This window comes from Phascolarctos cinereus, unplaced genomic scaffold (assembly GCF_003287225.1).
Source record: "Phascolarctos cinereus isolate Bilbo 61053 unplaced genomic scaffold, phaCin_HiC Scaffold_726;HRSCAF=1367, whole genome shotgun sequence".
Taxonomy (NCBI): domain Eukaryota; kingdom Metazoa; phylum Chordata; class Mammalia; order Diprotodontia; family Phascolarctidae; genus Phascolarctos; species Phascolarctos cinereus.
Window position 1 is genome coordinate 85317489 of NW_027556098.1, and position 17676 is coordinate 85335164.

At 41.3% G+C, this 17676-nt stretch overlaps 2 protein-coding genes across 3 annotated transcripts in view; one reads left to right on the plus strand and one right to left on the minus strand.

Moving 5' to 3' along the window:
• Positions 1-5089, plus strand: part of MAP3K15 (mitogen-activated protein kinase kinase kinase 15) — a 153395-nt gene extending 148306 nt beyond the window's left edge. Inside the window, exon 29 of the mRNA XM_020989936.2 lies at positions 4994-5089. Within this exon, the coding sequence (XP_020845595.1) occupies positions 4994-5012 (19 nt within the window). The 3' untranslated portion in view covers positions 5013-5089. The remainder of the gene's footprint in view (positions 1-4993) is intronic.
• The window catches only part of PDHA1 (pyruvate dehydrogenase E1 subunit alpha 1), a 32474-nt gene that overhangs the window by 3506 nt on the left and 11292 nt on the right, over positions 1-17676 (minus strand). For both annotated transcript variants that reach the window (XM_020989938.2, XM_020989937.2), the window contains 8 exons: positions 13006-13065; positions 11497-11670; positions 10155-10281; positions 8118-8209; positions 6509-6601; positions 5298-5453; positions 5084-5155; positions 30-97 (listed from right to left, as the gene is read on the minus strand). In XM_020989938.2, the coding sequence (XP_020845597.1) occupies positions 30-97; positions 5084-5155; positions 5298-5453; positions 6509-6601; positions 8118-8209; positions 10155-10281; positions 11497-11670; positions 13006-13065 (842 nt within the window). The remainder of the gene's footprint in view (positions 1-29; positions 98-5083; positions 5156-5297; positions 5454-6508; positions 6602-8117; positions 8210-10154; positions 10282-11496; positions 11671-13005; positions 13066-17676) is intronic.

Below are 17676 nucleotides of genomic sequence, written 5' to 3' on the forward strand. Positions count from 1 at the left end.
TCACATTTAAAGAGTTCCTCTTATTATACCTGACACCAGGGTCACTCATGCTGTGTCCATGATAACGATATGTCTGTAGTTCCATCAACATGGGGCCCTGCAAGGTGAGGAAAACATGATTAAAATAAGAGAACTGGAAATGTGTTGAAAATATCTCTTGGGTCAAATGAAGAGAGATATATCTCATCAGTCATGTCAAGAAACAGCGACCTTGAGCAAGTCATGTATTAACCTCCCTGGGCCTTGGTGTCCTCACCTATAAAAGGAGGTTATTCTGGCTGGCCTGAGGGCTCTTTAAGCTCAACATACAACATCCTAAATCCTCCTGTTCTTTCATATTTGTCATAAGCAGACCTGTGTATGCAGAGTGCTACACATCTCCATATTCAAGCAGGTCACAAAAAGGTGAGAGCTGAAAAGGACATCAGAGGCCCTCTAAAGCCACCTCTATCTTTTTCTAAATATTTTTTTCTAAATATTCCTACCAAGGAGTCATGCAGACTTTTTTTTTTTTTGGTGAGGGGGAAGAACCACTCCCATTTTAAGCAATTTCTTCCACTTCAGGATAAGGCCAATTGTTAGAGAGTTTTTCCTTAGCTCAAGGCTAAAACTGCAACTTCCACCCAATAGTCCTAATTTTGTTCCCTCCAGTGTCTTAAAATACATGAAACAAACTATGAACTTCCCCAATTCCCAATCTTCCTCTACAGGCTAAATATAGGATTACTGCTCAGAGTTGGAATGGATCTTCAAGGTCATTTAATCCAACCCCCCATTTTATAGATGAGGAAACTAAGGTCCAGGGAGATCAAGTGACTTATACAGATAAGTGGCAGAGTCAGGATTTGAACTTGGATCCTGCGACCCCAAGTTCAGAATTCTTTCCACTTTCAGTACTTTCAACTGACCTTCGTGTTCCTTCATCTTGAGATCTTTCACCAGCCTGATTATCCTGATTTGGATGTTCCTTAGACTACTGACACCCTTGCTCAACTGTGGAGCCCAGAACAGTACTTCAGATCGGATCTCATCAGGACAGGGTGCAGTGGAACTATCCTCCCTGCTCTAGGATCCTACGTCTCCTCTCAATGTAGCTTTACACCACTTTTGGGGGGTTAGTGACTCCAATGACAAGGATTCTGTTTTGGCTGCTCTTCTTGGATAATAAGCAGCTGCCCTTCCCTTTACCTACCTTGTTCCTCTTGAATGAGATATGCCCTTCCAGAACTATATTCCTGACAAAAGTCAAATCTCACAAAGTCTTGGTGTTATTTTGTTCAAATTTTCCTCCTTATGTTAGAGTCTATCTCTTTAAATGCCAATGCCACCTCAGATAAACACTCTTTCAATACTCTTTGAATTCATCACATAAGTATCTGATTCTACAATTCAGAACTCTAAAATTCCTCCAGCAATAATTCCAGTCCTTACATTTTCACCTTTGACCTAAACCTATTTTCTGTCCTCACTCCAATCCCCAGTCATTCCATTCTGCTTTTTCCAACCATCATCCTTGCTCTGTCCTTTTTTCCCTTCAAAACCTTGACCCTAAAGTTAACTACATGTTCCTCTACAGTCTCACTACCATTCATTCCCTTGCTGAACCCCAGTTCTGGTCTACCACCAATCTCCTTTACATCTATTTGCACGCTGCTGAATACCATGGGATAAAGGCACACAATCATGCTGCCTGCAAATAGGCCTGGATCACATTGTTGTTTTTGTTTGTCCTTTGTTCTTGAAGAGGACCAAAGACATCAGGAAGGTAATGTCTTGACTTGCAAGTGAATTGGATTTAAGTGAGGCAGAGATGTGCAAGGTCACCAGCCTCACTCTTTCCTCCAGTCATCTGAGTCCAGTGGCAAGACATAGATCAGGACGACTGAGATGACCCCAGATGCAGTGGGAGACCTTGGCCTTTTAAAGCTAAGGTCATTCCTTGGTCTCAGTTTGCCTGATTTAAGGCTAGCTTAGAAATGAGGCAAGAAATGGCCTCGTTTGCCTGTCAAAAAAAGAAAAAGAAAAAAAATTCAATCTGGGAGTGGAAGAGCCTCAGGGTTTCTGGCTAGAACAAAAACAATGTGCTTGATTCTGCCATCCCTCAAAGTGATCTTCTGTACCTCTCAGCCTTTTGTAGAGTAAACTCCTCAGAAAAGGAGTCTGTCTCCAGTTTTTCACCTCCTACTCACATCTCAACTCCTCACACCCCCGGATTGGCACTACTCTCCCAAAGACATCTGTCCACGTTGACTGAACGTTACTACACTCAGGTGCCCTCATTCTAGCCACGTTAGCATATTTGCTCTTCCTCATCCATAACATTTTCTCTCTCTTCTCTGTGAGCCCCTGCTCTTTTCTTTCGAGATTAGGCCCCAGGCCTGGGATACCCTGTTTCCTTACCTCTCTTGTTTGAATCCCTTGCTTTTAAGACTCAATTTAAATGCTGCCTCCTATACCAGGTCTTTCCTGACTCCCACACTGATCATTACTCCCCTCCTCCCAAAATTACTTTGTATATATTTTGTATTTACTTATCTGTGAACACACTGGTTCCCCCCAGTAGAAAGTAAGCTTCTTGAGGACAGGTACTGTTTCATTTCTGCCTTTGTTTCCCCAATGCCTAGCATAGTGCCTGGAACATAATAGGTGCTTAATAAATGCTTGATGAATTCAACTGAAATGAATTTTTACCCATACTACAGAATGTTTAAGTGATAGTTCTTAGGGGAACTTCTCTAAATTCTAACACTTAATTTCTATTGCCTTTAATTTTTTTTTCATCTTAAGGAACTTAAGCATATAGCTATAGCTTGTTTTGAACAAGGGAGGGAGAAATCAGGTGTTACATGATACATTAATATGAAAGTCATTCATGTACTAGAAGCTTAGATAAAGCCTGCATTCATTCCACTAAGCAGACCATTCTCCCCATTTTTCCAGAAACTGATTAGCAATTTTGAAAGTATTCTCAAAATCACTGAGTTCTACTGTATCAAAATATTAGCATGCTTCACATACATTCTAGATAAAACATGTCTAAAAGAAAATCCCAGTGTTTTAGGAAGCTAAATAATGTTAGCCACAGTTAGAGAGGCAAAGCTGCATAGCAGCAAATTTTGGCTCATGGTCTCTCCCAGCTCTGATAGGTTTTATCTTTGGGGCCTGGCCAGGGACAATATCCAAGCACCTGCCTACTGACTTCCCTGGCTTCTGCAGCTCTAAGCTGTGGACGATATCAAACTCCCTACTTCTCCGTGGTCTCCGGGGCTTTTTCTATTGCTGGTCTGCCCTAGGACACAGACTCCTCTAGAATCTAGCTACCCCGGGCTGTTATCTATCAACATCTCCCAGATATCCTTCCCTCAATGGGGTTAGTGTTTGGCTCACTCTCTCTCTACCCAACTTCCTATCCTGATACTAGAGGACTTCTATATATCTCTATCTATCTATCTATCTATGTATGTGTGTGTGTGTGTGTGTGTGTGTGTGTGTGTGTGTGTGTGTGTGTGTATGTATGTATGTATGACAATCCCTAACTATGTTCTTGGTCCTGTGACCTGTTTTTTTCACCCCTTAGTTCTCTCCCAGGCTATCACCTCTGCCCTGGCTACACTCTCCTCACTACCCTAGAGCTTGAGTTCTTAGTCTGGCAATTCTATCTTATCCTCTATTCTCTAATCTCTTGCTAGCTTGTCTTATAGCTGATCACACCTTGCCAAACAATGACCTGCTTAGTTCTACTATTCACCTCCTTCATGCTTATTTGCATGCTAATGAATAGAGCTAAAAAAAAAATCACAGAAGTGAAAAAGTTTTAGAGCTGAATACAATTTTATGTTATGTAATCTCACCTGGGCTGTTAATGTAGCAAGGCAGTCATTCTACTCCTCCCCAATTGATTTTCTATCCTATGCTTCACAGCAATTGTTTCACATCTTTACTTCTGACCTCAAGCCTCTCCCATCTCTTCTCCCTCTATGCTGAGGACTTCACCTCATAATTCGTGGAAAAAATGGAAGACATTCACTGAAAACTGCCCTTTCTCCTCATTCCACATCACACTGATGGCAACAACAGCTGGCCCACTGGAATGGATCTTCTGGCGGTGCTGGAGCTAACATAGTAATGACACCAACAGAATGGCCCAGAGTGTCTCTTCTGGTGGGCTGAAACCTGCCTTTCTTTGTGGAAACACTTGTAATACCTCACAGTGGTGTAATGACTCAAATGAAAGAATGTGTGTAAAGTGCTTTTAACCATAAAGTACTTCACATTAATGTAAGCTATTATTATTGTAATAGCTTCTCCTCTGCTCTATTATAATTTCTCCTCACTTTTCAATCTCTTTACTTTCTTCCCTCATTCTTATTGCTGCTATTAAACAAGTATTTTCCCAAAGCTGAGTGTCCTAACCTCTCACCCAAGAAAAAGAAAATGTAAAGCTTCAGAGCAAAGCCACTGGGTTAAAAAAAAAAGGCTGGAAAACACTGAATCTGAAAGCACTTGGGGAATTTCAGCAGTCATTCTTCATGCTCTCTCCCCCGCTAACCTGTATTATCTTTATTCAAGGGTTGGGCCCTCTGCCAAACATGGAAAGTTGTGCAAAATCCTCATTCAGTCAAGTAGTTAGTCCATTGTTTCCCCAATTTTTTCCTAACAATTTTTTAGGATTGAGGCAACAAGATCTGGTGCAAGATCATATGCCCTTACTGACAAATGCAGATCTACTGAACTCATGTAATTTGCCTGGACCAAAAAGCCAAATCCCACATCTATTTGAGAAGCCTATTTTAAAAGCACGGCTATCTTAAATTCTCAACTGTCCTACCACGACTTTAATGGACCAGTAAAGTGGTGAGGCAGGACTTCAGAATAAAAAAGGGCAATGCTGGGTAAGGTTGTTTTATTCTCCCCAATTGTACCCCAGTGCCTAGCACAATGCTTGGCATACAGTAGGTTTAATAAATGTTTGTCTTAATTTGTTGACTAACAGGGTTACTTTCCAGTGCTAAGATTGGCAAATACAATGTGGAATCTTGGGTTTCCCAATGAGACAGAAGGAGAAGAATCCAATGGACCTTACCTTTCCTGATCTACAGTAGGCAGCTGCAAATTTTGTTGCCTCACGGACACAAAGAACATCCATACCATCTACCTGTTATAAACATTCAATAAAAAGGCAAAATTAAAGTGTCAAATCCAGTGTAATTTTACATTTCTTGGCTAATGTGTTAAGAATTATGTTTATTCGAGAATGTCATATTGGAACCAGATTTCTATGTAATTAATGTTCTTACCCTTATTCCTGGAATAAAGTCTCCTCTTTTGTAATAGTCAGTGCTGGCTGCTGCTCTTTCTACAGAAGTTCCCATTCCATATCGATTATTCTCACAAATGAAAATACAAGGCAATTTCCACAAAGCTGCCATATTGTAAGCTTCAAATATCTGACCCTAAAAAAAATTGCACAGGTTCAAAGTATGTCACTGAGATTTTCCCATAACTCCCATTTACATAATCATTTAAAGGTAAGCAAAGCACTTCACACTGTCTCAGTTTATGTTCACAACCACCCCTGAAAGGAAGCTTTTATTCTCATTTTATAGATGAAGAAACTGAAGTTAAGTGATTTGCTGGATCACATCAGGTAGATGCCTGACACTGGAACTGAACCCAAGGTTTCTGACTCCAGGTCTAACACTCCATCAATCCACTATACCATACCCTAATGCCTCTCTAATATTCTTAGAAGTTGCTACTCTACCCAGGATAAAAATCTTTCTTTCTAAAACCCAGCTGTTTTAAATCAAGCTTTCAAAACAAAACAAAAACTATACTGCTCTGCAACAAAAGTAACTCATCAAATAAATCAGCATCACCTATACAGACAATTCTCACCTAACAAAAGTTGTTCCCCATCTCCTCACAGGTGAGGCACCACCTTGTTCCTCCTCCCCCTCCCCACAGAGGGCTTGCTTCAGTGCCTGGAACAGAGGACCCTACACTGCTGCTGCCATGCTGGGAGCTGGGTTCTGCAGGCAGGAAGTGGATTTTGCCTAATGCGAATTTACACAAAGCAAGAACTGTCTGTACTTTCAAAGTTATAGAAATAAGGTAGCAAACAGCACACCATAGAAAAGATAAACCTAAGAAGATAATTCAGCTATTCTTCAAGCTCAAGTTTTATTCCAAATTCTACTACTGATTCCCAGGATAATGTTGGCCTGGGAGAAGTTCCATCAAGCAACCAGGGTCTCAAATCCCCAAAGAAGGCAAAATTTCCTTTAAGGGATGTTGTGAAGGTTGTGATCTTATCTAATCCCTGATAAAGTTCTCTAATCATTTAAAAAACAAAACAAAACAACAAAGCAGACAAACCAGTAATATTAAAATAAAAACCAAACATGTCAGATTTTGTCTAATAACTACCAGTAATAAATGGAAACAATTTCTTTAAAAACCCCAATTAATTAATTCAACTATAATCTATTACCAAATATACACTAACCTGATTAGCAGCACCATCTCCGTACAAAGTTAAACAGATCTCATCTTTTCCATTGTACTTACAGGCTAGGGCAATACCAGCTCCCAAAGGCACCTAAAATTAAGAACAGAACTGAGCCACAGCAAACCAAGAGAAGAATCAGTATCTGAAATGTACCTTGTACACAGAGTTTGGGGTATCAAACCCCAATATCACAATTGAAGCAATATCACAAGTTTTCCGTCTGACCCCATTAAAACAATTTTCAGAAAATGGAAGAAACAACATGAGTGAATGCAATGTTATTTTTTCTTTTTCTTAAATATTATTACAGTTGTAAATGTTAAAAGAAATAATACTCTGCAGGCACAACAAAAAATTATTAGCTGTCGCCTCTTGATTATTTATACCCATTGATGAGAAGAGGGTACAAAATAATAAGATAAATCCAAAAATCATTTATAGATGTCTGGAAATACAAGCAGATGTGCTCATCAATCATTAAGGCAAAATCTCTTATGCTTCTTTGTCTCTTCCCTACCTCCTTGCTTGATTTGGGCCTACTGAGTAGCTTCTGAACATCGGTAAGGAATCTCAGGTTACTGTGATTAACTCAAAGCAGACAATAAACTAAATATAAATCAAGAGTTGACTTCACGGCCCAACTAACAAAGACCTTTGCCACTTAAGGAATCATAAGATTCATCCATTCCAATCCCTTATTCTGCAAATGAGGAAACACACACCCGGAGAGTGATTTGCCCAAAGTTGCAAATGGCAGAAGCAGATTCAAATCCAGGGTCTGACTCCAAACCGGAGAAATCAATCAATCAATCAATGGGCATTCATTAAGTGCTCATTTACTACGTTCAAGGAACTGCTAAGCAGTGGGAAGACAACATGACACATGAGCATATACACAAGGGAGGATTGGGAGGGGGTGCCCTGTCAGCTGAAGGGAATTGAGAGGATCATGGAGAAGGTGGGGTTTGAGTCAAGTCTTGAAAGAAACCAAAGACTACAAAAGGTGGAGTTAAGACAATGCATTTCAGATATGGGAGGAAGCAAGCATTTATAAAGCACCTAGTATGTGCCAGGCAATGTGCGAAGCCTTTGCAAATATTTTCCAATTTGATTCTCACAATAATCCTGTGAGGTAGGTACTATTATTATCCCCATTCCACAGGTAAGGAAACTGAGGTCAAAAGAGGTCAAGTGACTTGTCCAGGGTCACACATCTAGTAAGTGTCTGAGGCTGGATTTGAACTTGGGTCTTCCTGACTCTAGGCCCAGGGCTCTTATCAATTGAGCCACTAGCTCTATGGGAGTCAGCCAATGTGAGGGCAAAGAGATGGGGCCATAAGGCAGGTAGCCAAGTGTGAGGAGACTGAAAGGTGAGAGGGACCAGGCTGTAAAGAGCTCTAAACGTTTATATTTCACTCTAGAGATGAAAGGGAGCCTGTGGAGAAGAAATAATGAGGTGACAGCTGAGAGACAGAATGAAGGAGTGCCTTTAGTCAGGGAGACCAAAAAACAGATAATTTCTGGAAAAGCCTCATGTCCCGGATTGGAACTAGGAAGAAGGCCCTGTCCTTTGGTCCATCCCAGACACCCTGGCGACCCAGAGTACCTGAGCTCCAACAATGCCATTGCCACCATAGAAGTTCTTGGCATACATGTGCATAGAGCCTCCTTTTCCTTTGGCACATCCCCCTCTTCGTCCTAGAAGTGAAAGATATAAACATGTCTTTACAGGGTTCCATTCTTTAGAAATCTAAGTATCATTCAATTCATCCAGCACCTGCCTATTTCTCTCCAAATCCAACTACTCAGCATCAATTCCCCAGTAAGAGCAGGACCTTCTCCCAGTCTCCATCTGCTCCCTCCGGCTTCCACTCAGAGGGAGCCCGGACGGCTAGGGCTTTATACTGCTTTCAAATGTGACCTATTTTCTCTTTGTTCATACCCAGCTTTAGAGTCAGGGTGACAAGAAAAGAAGTAACACAATGAAGAGAAGGAGGACTTCCAGGGGCATTTATGACTCCTTAAGGGGAATTAATCCTAAGTCAGACTGTTAAGCAGTGAGGAACTTTCCTTCTGCAATGTACCAAAGTGGGCAATTTTTGTTGTTGTTCAGCTGTGTCTGACTCTTCATGACTCCATAACCCACAGTACACCAGGCTCTTCCAACCTGAGGGGCTCATCTTCCAATGTCATGTCTTTCTAGCATTTTAATATTGTCCATGGGATTTTCTTGGCAAAGATACTGAAGTGGTGTGCCATTTCCTTCTCCAAAGCTGACAAGATCAGGCATTTTCTACTTTATCTTGTCAGTCACCAAAGAATAAACCAAAGAGTAATGCAAATAAAATGATTTAGTCTTAACACAGTATAGTGGATAAAGAGTGGGCCTCTGAGGCAGGAAGACCTGGTTCAGGTCCCATCTCGAAAGCCAGTCAACTCAAGAGACTGTGCTCTGTGAGATTCTCTAAAGCTACAAGCTGCAGTGAAGGTGTTAACCTGCACTAGTAGAGGCAGCTTCCTAATCTAGGAGTTACCTATAATCACATCTGGTTCTTATTCTAATATGCCAAATCATCTCTAATTTTTTCAGGTTGGTACAGCGTAAAATGTGCAATATAACACTGTCAAAAGACCTGTGCTCAAAGCCACTGTGCTTTATTCTGTGGTGTGTGACTTTGGGCAAGTTACTTGTCCTCTCTCTCCCTGCCTCAGATTTTCCATCTAGAAAATGAAGTGGTTGGACATGGTTTCTTCCTGCTCAGAATCAATGACACTGAGAAACTGTCTGCCCTGATGTGCATCCTAACCTTTTATAGCTTGTATATGGTCTAAGAGCCATCAGCTAGTGGCCAGAACATTTGCCAAGCCATGGCTCAGAGGCTTCTCAGCCAGCCAGGTCTGCCAAAGCATAGCCTTCAAGTGCCTCAGATATTTCCCAATATGTGACACTGGAGAATGAAAATTATTAAAATCTTCTTATTAAAACCTAAGGGTTAGTGTGGCTAAGTCCACAGCACACATTTCAAGGATAACACTTTTAATGCCAGTTTTGAGATAAAAAGCAGGGATGTACAATTATGAGGGAGTAATTCAATTTCATATACTGTGGTAGAGAACATGGAAAAGAGAGATGAAATGCTAACTATTTTTCTATTATAAAAGAGCACATAATCACGTATGTAAATATAACAGTTTAAACTATGACATTAAATAAAAGATGCCAAGACTAAAAGAGAAATTACCCAGAGATTCAAATTTAGCAGATAGAATGCCTGTGCGCAACTAACTTTTGATAATTTCTTTCTGGCAGAGAAAGGTCTGTTTTCATACTTGGAGAAAAGTTCAAGCATGGTTGACATTTTACGAGTAAAATTAGAATACTGTCAAAGCCTTCAGTTAATTAAGATGTAGGATAAGATAAGATTATGTATATCCTTTCTTATAATTTGCAAACATATCCTTCCCTACTCTCTTACCAAGAGAACCTTCCCTTGTAACAAACTATTTTGTTTTTAAAGGAAAAAAGTTTCTGATATTAACTCTCATAACAGTAATTATTTCACTGGGAAAAAAATTCAGAACCTGGGTCTTCATGATAATTATTTCAAAATTTATCTTTTTCATAAATGTATTAAAAACAAACCTGTAAGCTCTGCCAGAATTTCTCGAACAGGAAGACCACGAGTATAGGTAAAGCCATGAGCTCGATAGGCTGTAATCACATGATCTGTAGGATTTATACCAGCTTCAAGCCCCATACAACAAGCTTCCTGTGTTAAAGAAAAAAGAGGTCACTAAGCAATTTTAAAACATCTAGCACTCTCTCTCTGTGTAAGACTACTAGGTCACTTGACACTTCCTAGCTGTGTGAACCTGGGCAAGTCACTTAATCCCAACTGCCTCACCAAAAAGCAAGACTATTGGGTTACTGCCAAAGATCTGGAACAACACAGGAACCTTTCATTTAATAGCAGAACACAAAATTTCTCTCCCATAAACCAAATTACGTCCTCCAAAAGACTCTCTTCCCCAAAATGCACAGCTGATCATAATACTAAAACTATGCAACCAAACTCAATATAATTCTTAAATCATGTGGAACACCCACAGTGTCTGTAAGTAACAAATTCTCATTTCTACAGAACAGAATTGAGGAGTCAAGCACTTCAAGACAAAAGAATTTTTTAAATTAAGCACATATAAAACAGTATTTTAAAAAACACCTCTAATTCACTTCTGCCTCAATTCTAAGAACTTTACTTGATAACCCCATCAGATTATACATAGCTTGAAAGAGAACTTGAAAGGCAAAGACACATTTCAGGACAGTTCTACATTCACATAATGCCCCTACCCTAGTAGAAATTAGATAGTTGTGTAGGTAAGAGGAACAACAGCAGGCAGACAGAGAGCTGTATGTACAAGGCAAGCCTTGATTACACTTCTATATATTCCCTGATTGAAGGCAAAAAAAAAAAAGGAGAAACAAAACAAAAAAGGCAGGAGCTGTGGATATTTGGTACAGCCTGAGAAACAAATAACCAAATAAACACACTGAATTCTAATTTGTGTTATGTTTCTTAAATAAAAACATGTAACTTAAAAAAATGTTCCCTACAGTCCTTTGTGTACTAGGTTAACAAGTTTCTCACTATTTGGTTTTTGGTTCAGTTGCACTGTGTCTACTGGTTGACCTAAGTTTGAGTTATGCTTTTGGTCAGGTTTTAAACAGTTACATAATAACTAAAAACAATCAGTTCATTACCTGGCTCAATGATTAGTGCCACTAAATTGCTAATGAATTAACTCAGGTACCATCTGATTCATTTACTTTGACTAAAAGACCTGTCCATACGAACTTGAAAAACCTCACTGAATTCACAACAGATACTGATCTCAAACCTTTAACACCTATTCACAGGTCTCAAAGGTAAATTTACAATATAGATAACCAAATACTATGTTCTCACCAAATTTCTACTCACCTGACCATCATATAAGTGGCAGAAACCACGGATGATCTTTTGCTTATACAGCTGGTCCGCTTTCAATTCCATCCGACGGACAGTCTGCATGATCTTATAATACTTGAGTCCTTCCTCTCTAGTGAGAACTGCTGTGGTGGGAGGTTCATCCTCCAGCCGATGAACGTCACATTTCTGGAAATTTAATTTATTTCACTGTAAATGCTCCCAATATATTCTAAAATTTACCTAATCAGACAAATAGCCAAGTAGCTTCTCTCAAAATGTTTCACAGTATATTTTATCTCCTGTTTTTCTAAAACTCATGTTAAAATGGTTTAAATTCTTAGTAGGAAAAATGACCCCCCAAATACATTTACCTAAGAAAACTGAGTTGTTCACTGACTATTAAAGAAACATTCATAGAAATGTCTTGATCACTTTCTTAATCGAATCAAATCAAATTTATTATTGGCCCTTCATTTTTACTAGTTAGCCACTAAGAGGTATCATGTACCCTACCTATAAATAGGAAGAATAAACTATAATCTTAGCTAAGAGCAAACTTTTCTGAACCATCAAATTCCCAAAATAAAAAAGATTAAGAGATTATGTTAATTCATTCATTTGTGCATTTACCCACCATTTATTAAGTACCTTCTCAGTGAGGCACATGTGCTATTGTTGTTTGTCCTCCATTCTCGAAGAGGACCATGACCTCAGGACATGCAAGTGAACTGGAGTTAAGTGAGGAAGGATTGTGCAAAGTCACCAGCCTCACTTTCTCCTCCACAGCCTTTTGGGTCTAGTGGCAAGTTAGAGAACAGGACAAGTGCAGATGGCCCTGGATGCAGTGGGAGATCTTGACCTTTTTAAACTAAGGTCTTTATTAGGTCTCAGTTTGACTAAGGCAATGCCTATTCAGTGATTAAAACTAGGTGAGAAATGAGGCAGAGGATGGCCTCTTTCACCTAGTCCAAAAAAAAAAAATCAATCGGTTAAGGGAAGACCCTCTTGGTTTCTGGCCAAAACAGAAACAATTGCTTTTACTGTTCACTCTGAGCCTATCATAACCCAAACAATTGTTGGTCAAACAATGAGAGCCAAAGTGATTTAGATTTAAGGCATGGTTCTTAAGAATAAAGCTTTCAGAGATCAAAAATTTACATTCCTTTGGACAGAGCACCCGCAGGCTAGAATATGATACCCAACACATATGGAGGGAAAGAAAGAAAAAGAGAAGGATGGAGTGAGGGAGGGAAGGAAGAAGGAAGGAAGAAAGAGCAAGCAAGCCAAGATGCCCAACTGGCCAGTTGCAGTGGGGTCCCAGTGCGGCAATTCACAGTTGTTTGTCTTTTGTTCTCAAGAAGACCATGACATCAGGGAGGTGATGCAAATGAACTGGATTTAAGTGAGGGAGGGCTGGCACACATGCTAGTCAAATAATGGTATAAAATTACTATACTAATAAAGAAGTGAAAAAATGTCTCAAAAATTCAGTATGAAGATGCAGCAAAGCATCTTCCTTACCTTAATATCAAACGAAGCATCATTTGCAAAGTTTCGGGCTGCCAATAGCACTCTTCCAGCCTTCAAAACAAATGCAGTAAATTTAGTTTTTAGGAAGATGACTGAAAAAATAGCAGCTAAATTTGGAAGAGTTGGTCTTTTATTTATCCGTGCTTTCCCTGCCTGCCTCAATAGTACAGATAATCAATAGCTGCAGCTTTGTTTTCAGAATCATGGTTCCAATAAAAATTCAATCAATCCCTATCACATTCAGATTCATTTTCCTATGTTATAGAATTGGATAAAAACATTTTAAGCCACCAAAAGTATATAGTGAGTTGGGCCAATGAGATAAAGATGCACATTAACAAAATGTGTTAAGCCAAATTGGTCCTGTTTGCTACTCAAAACATAGGAAAAACAGGCAGTGAACTTGACCTTCCAGATATGATGTGCAATGGACACAAAGGCATGCCATTAACTTACTCAATAATACTGGTTATGATCTTTTTAATGTAATCAGGTGAAAACAAAATGAAATTAGTGGATCTCAAGAGTTTAAAAGGCACTGTAATATAGTAGGAAGAATGTTGGAATCAAGATAGCTGGGTTAGAATGCTGACTCTGACAACTTTCTAGCTATGTCACCGTGGGCAAGTCACTTAATCTCAGATCCCTAAGATAAAAATATTTGTACCAACTATCTCAACAATGTTATTATAGTAAAAGTCCTGCAGAAATGAGAATTATTATTAATTATGAGTTTGAATACTGAAAGCAACCAAACCTTCAGTTCAACTATGGGGAAAAAAATGACAATGCTGGGAGGATAGAAGCCTTAGCAGTAAAAATCAATAATTGGCTATTTTTTGCTGCTACCAAATAATTTATGAAACCAATAACATTTTTATGTTGTGAACTGAATTTCTAGAATAATCACACAACTCTTAAGTTTCTGTGGAAAGCTGACAGGGGCGTCCTGGACCCTGGCTTCCTAGGAAGGGCGTGGAAGACCCTGACCGTCTCAGATGACGGTTACGAGGAGGCTCCGCCTCTAGGGTAGAACAGGGGAGGGGCGCAGAGTCTTACGAGGCTCGGGAGGAGGGTCCTTGAAGTGTATATAACGGGCTGAGAACAAAGGATCGGGGGGATCCTCCACAATAAAGAGCATACACCACACTCGCGTACTGTCTGGTCCTTGAGCCCACCCTTCCCCCAGGGTGGGTCCGGAGACGTCCGAAGCCCAGCTCCCAGGGGAGGAGGCGTACCTGAAGGGCCCAGCCCGGGTCAAGTGGCGCCCGAACAGGGACTTGAGATAGAAGTTCCTCTTCGGGGACCCCGCCAGGTACGGGTAAGTACCCTCTCTCCAGTGAAAGAGAGGAAGGGACAGACAGCCTGCGCAGATCGGGGCTGCGCAGAAGAGAGATGGGAGCACGATACAGTAAAGAAATTACACCGGAGGATAAGCGAGTGCTAGTCCTACAAGTTTATAAACTTTGTAGGGACAATGGGGTGAAAATACAGCTGAGACGCTGTCAGGAGTGGGTAGAGAAACTTATAGTGGTGTCCCCGTGGTTACAGAACCAAGGGATTGATTATCAAAGATGGAAAATAGTTGGGAGCCAGATGTCTTCCTACGCAGAGACAGAACCAGGGTTCTTAAAACCAGAGGATTTTACTCTTTATGGCATTGTGACTTTTGCCCTCTCTCCGCGCCCTCCGCCGGTAATAGTAGCGGAGGAGACACAGGTAGGAACATCCTTATTAGGAGGGGAACAAGACCTCGAGGGTCAGGAAGAGCCATGGCCTGAGCCCCCTAAGCCCTCTGAAATCCCGTCCGCACCATGGCCGAGTCTGGAGCCGCTCCCTCCGGAGCCACTCCCCCCGGAGCCACTCCCCCCGTACGTGCCAAGTCGGCAGCAGAAAAAGGAAGTTCCGCCTGTGGCGCAGTTAGAATTCCAGAAAGAGGAAGTTCCACCTGTGGCGCAGTTAGAAATGCAGATACAGCAACTACAGACCCAAATAAACCAAATGCAGCTTGATAAAAGAGGGAAGAATGAACAGACCCCGCAGACTTCACTTTTACAGCATTCATTGCGAGAGGCCGCTAGGGATGGGCAGGTAGTAGACTGGAAAGAGTGGGGACAGGAATTCCCGATTTTTGTCCAAGGAGGAGCCGGAGGAGGTGGTCGATCTCACCGACCAGTGCCCTATAAGTTCATGAAAGATTTAAAAGAGGCGGCTAAATTATATGGAGCAGGCTCTTCTTATGTCAAGCAGCTGTTGCAATCTACTGTGGCTGTGGCCGCTTGGACCCCAGGGGATTGGGATGAAATTATGTCTGCTGTATTAGAGAGTGCTGCTTACACCGCCTGGTCAGCGTACAGACGCCGAGAGGCTAGGACCTGGGCGGAGGTTAATTTCCCTCAGAATGTAGAAGATACCATTAATATGCTAACTGGGTATGGCCAGTATGCTGGGCTGCAGGCACAGCTTTTACTCCCAGACCTTGTTATACAAGGTGCCCAGATGGTGGCGCTAAGAGCATTGGATAGACTAGGGGAGAAATCACAACCTCCTTTAAACAAACTCGTGCAAAGGCCAAAAGAAAGTGCCATGGAATTTGCGTCCCGAGCACAAGAGGTTGTGGAAAAGAGATATGGAGCAGGAGATGTTGCCCAAAAGCTGCTGATACAGCTTTTCAAAGAAGGACTTAAACAGTCACGAGGGTTGTTGTCAAAGTTACCACCAGACCCCACATGGGAAGAATGCATTGATGTCCTTATAGGAGTGCCCATAGCTTTATGGGGGTGACATTTTGGAGCAAATGGGAGCTGTTTTGACTACTGATCCTTTAAACTAATGTGGGCCACTGGGGGGCCACAACCCATTCCCCTTAAGTGGAAACATGAAACACCAATTTGGATAGACCAGTGGCCACTAACTATAGAGAAGATTGAAGCCCTAAATAATATAGTAAACGGTCTACTACAGGCCAAGCACGTACAGCCCTCACAGAGTCCCTACAATTCACCTGTGTTTGTTATTAAGAAAAAATCAGGAAGGTGGAGGATGCTCATTGATTTCAGGGCTGTTAATGAGGCCTTATACCCATTTGGTGCCTTACAACCTGGGCTCCCCACACCTAGTATGATTCCCCGACATTGGGCCATTGCAGTATTAGATATAAAAGATTGCTTTTACAGCATTCCCTTGGCAGAGAAGGATACAGAAAAATTTGCCTTCTCTATTCCATCTCCGAATTTTCAAGAGCCTTATCGCCGTTTTGAGTTTACTGTCCTCCCTCAGGGGATGATTAACAGTCCAACCATGTGTCAGGCTTTTGTACAAGCCGTTCTCCAGCCCCTCCGGGAGGCCTATCCAAAAGCAATGATCATCCATTATATGGATGATATCTTGTTAGCCAGCCCCAATACTCAGGAAACGGAGGTTATATTACAGCAATGCCTAAGAATGCTAGAACGAGCAGGTTTAGAAGTGGCTCCTGAGAAAATACAAAAGGGCGATCCAGTCTCATACCTAGGCCACCAAGTGACTGAGACTGCCATTTATCGTCCATGGCCTCAAATAGATACCTCCAAAGTAAAGACACTCAATGATTTTCAAAGATTAATTGGTGCTATACAGTGGCTTAGAGGAGTGATTCCTATCTCAGATACTATAATGCAGCCACTTTATGATTGCCTTAAAGGGCCCTCTGCTTTAACTTCTCCCAGACAATGGACCACGAGCGCCCTTGAAGCAATTCAATATATTCAGCAGCAGTGTAAACAGCAGTTACAACGTAGGGATTTGCAAAGTCCTCTCTACCTCACTCTCTTACAAGATGAACATAAAGGCATGTTGGCAGTAATCTACCAACAGCACGGTCCGCTTATGTGGGTCTATCCAGACAGAGATAAGAAAGCACTCCCTAATAGAATAGAAACTCAAGCTCGCTTACTGCTAAAAGCAAGTGCCACGGCACGAAGAATTAGCGGTAAGGAACCTCTTATAACTCTTAATATAACCCCTCAGGTGCTACAGGAGCTCGCTTTGACTAGCGAAGCTTGGGCGGTCTTACTTGTTGCCCACACCATTCTACCGTTAACGTTACCCCCAGCTTTACGTTTGTGGCAAGCGGTTCCCCTTCAACGTCCTAGCACTATAATTGCTGCAGAACCAGTGCAGGGACCAAATGTGTTTACAGACGCCACAAAACACCTAAAAGCAGCCTTTTATATCCCAGAAAGACAGGTTTTACAAGTGTATGCTACCCCCTACAATTCTGCTCAGCAGAATGAATTAGCAGCCATTATCAGCGCTTGTGAATTCTTAGCAACAGAATCTTTTAATCTTATCACAGATAGTATGTACTGTTATCATGCATTCCAGCATTTACCAGATGCTGCCTTGACACGGTCACCTTCGTCCGTCCTTCCACTCTTTCAACGACTGCAGCAACATCTGCTGAGCCGAACTACACCGATTTATATACTTCATGTCCGCTCTCATATAGGCCCATATGGGCCTTTATATCAGGGCAATGCCGTAGCGGATGCGGCTTTACAACAAGCCCCTACTGATGTATTCTTTATGACACCCTACTCGGCTCATCAGAAATTACACCTTTCTGCTCGTACTTTAAGAACAATGTTTGGCATTCCCAGAGAGCAAGCCAGACAAATCGTG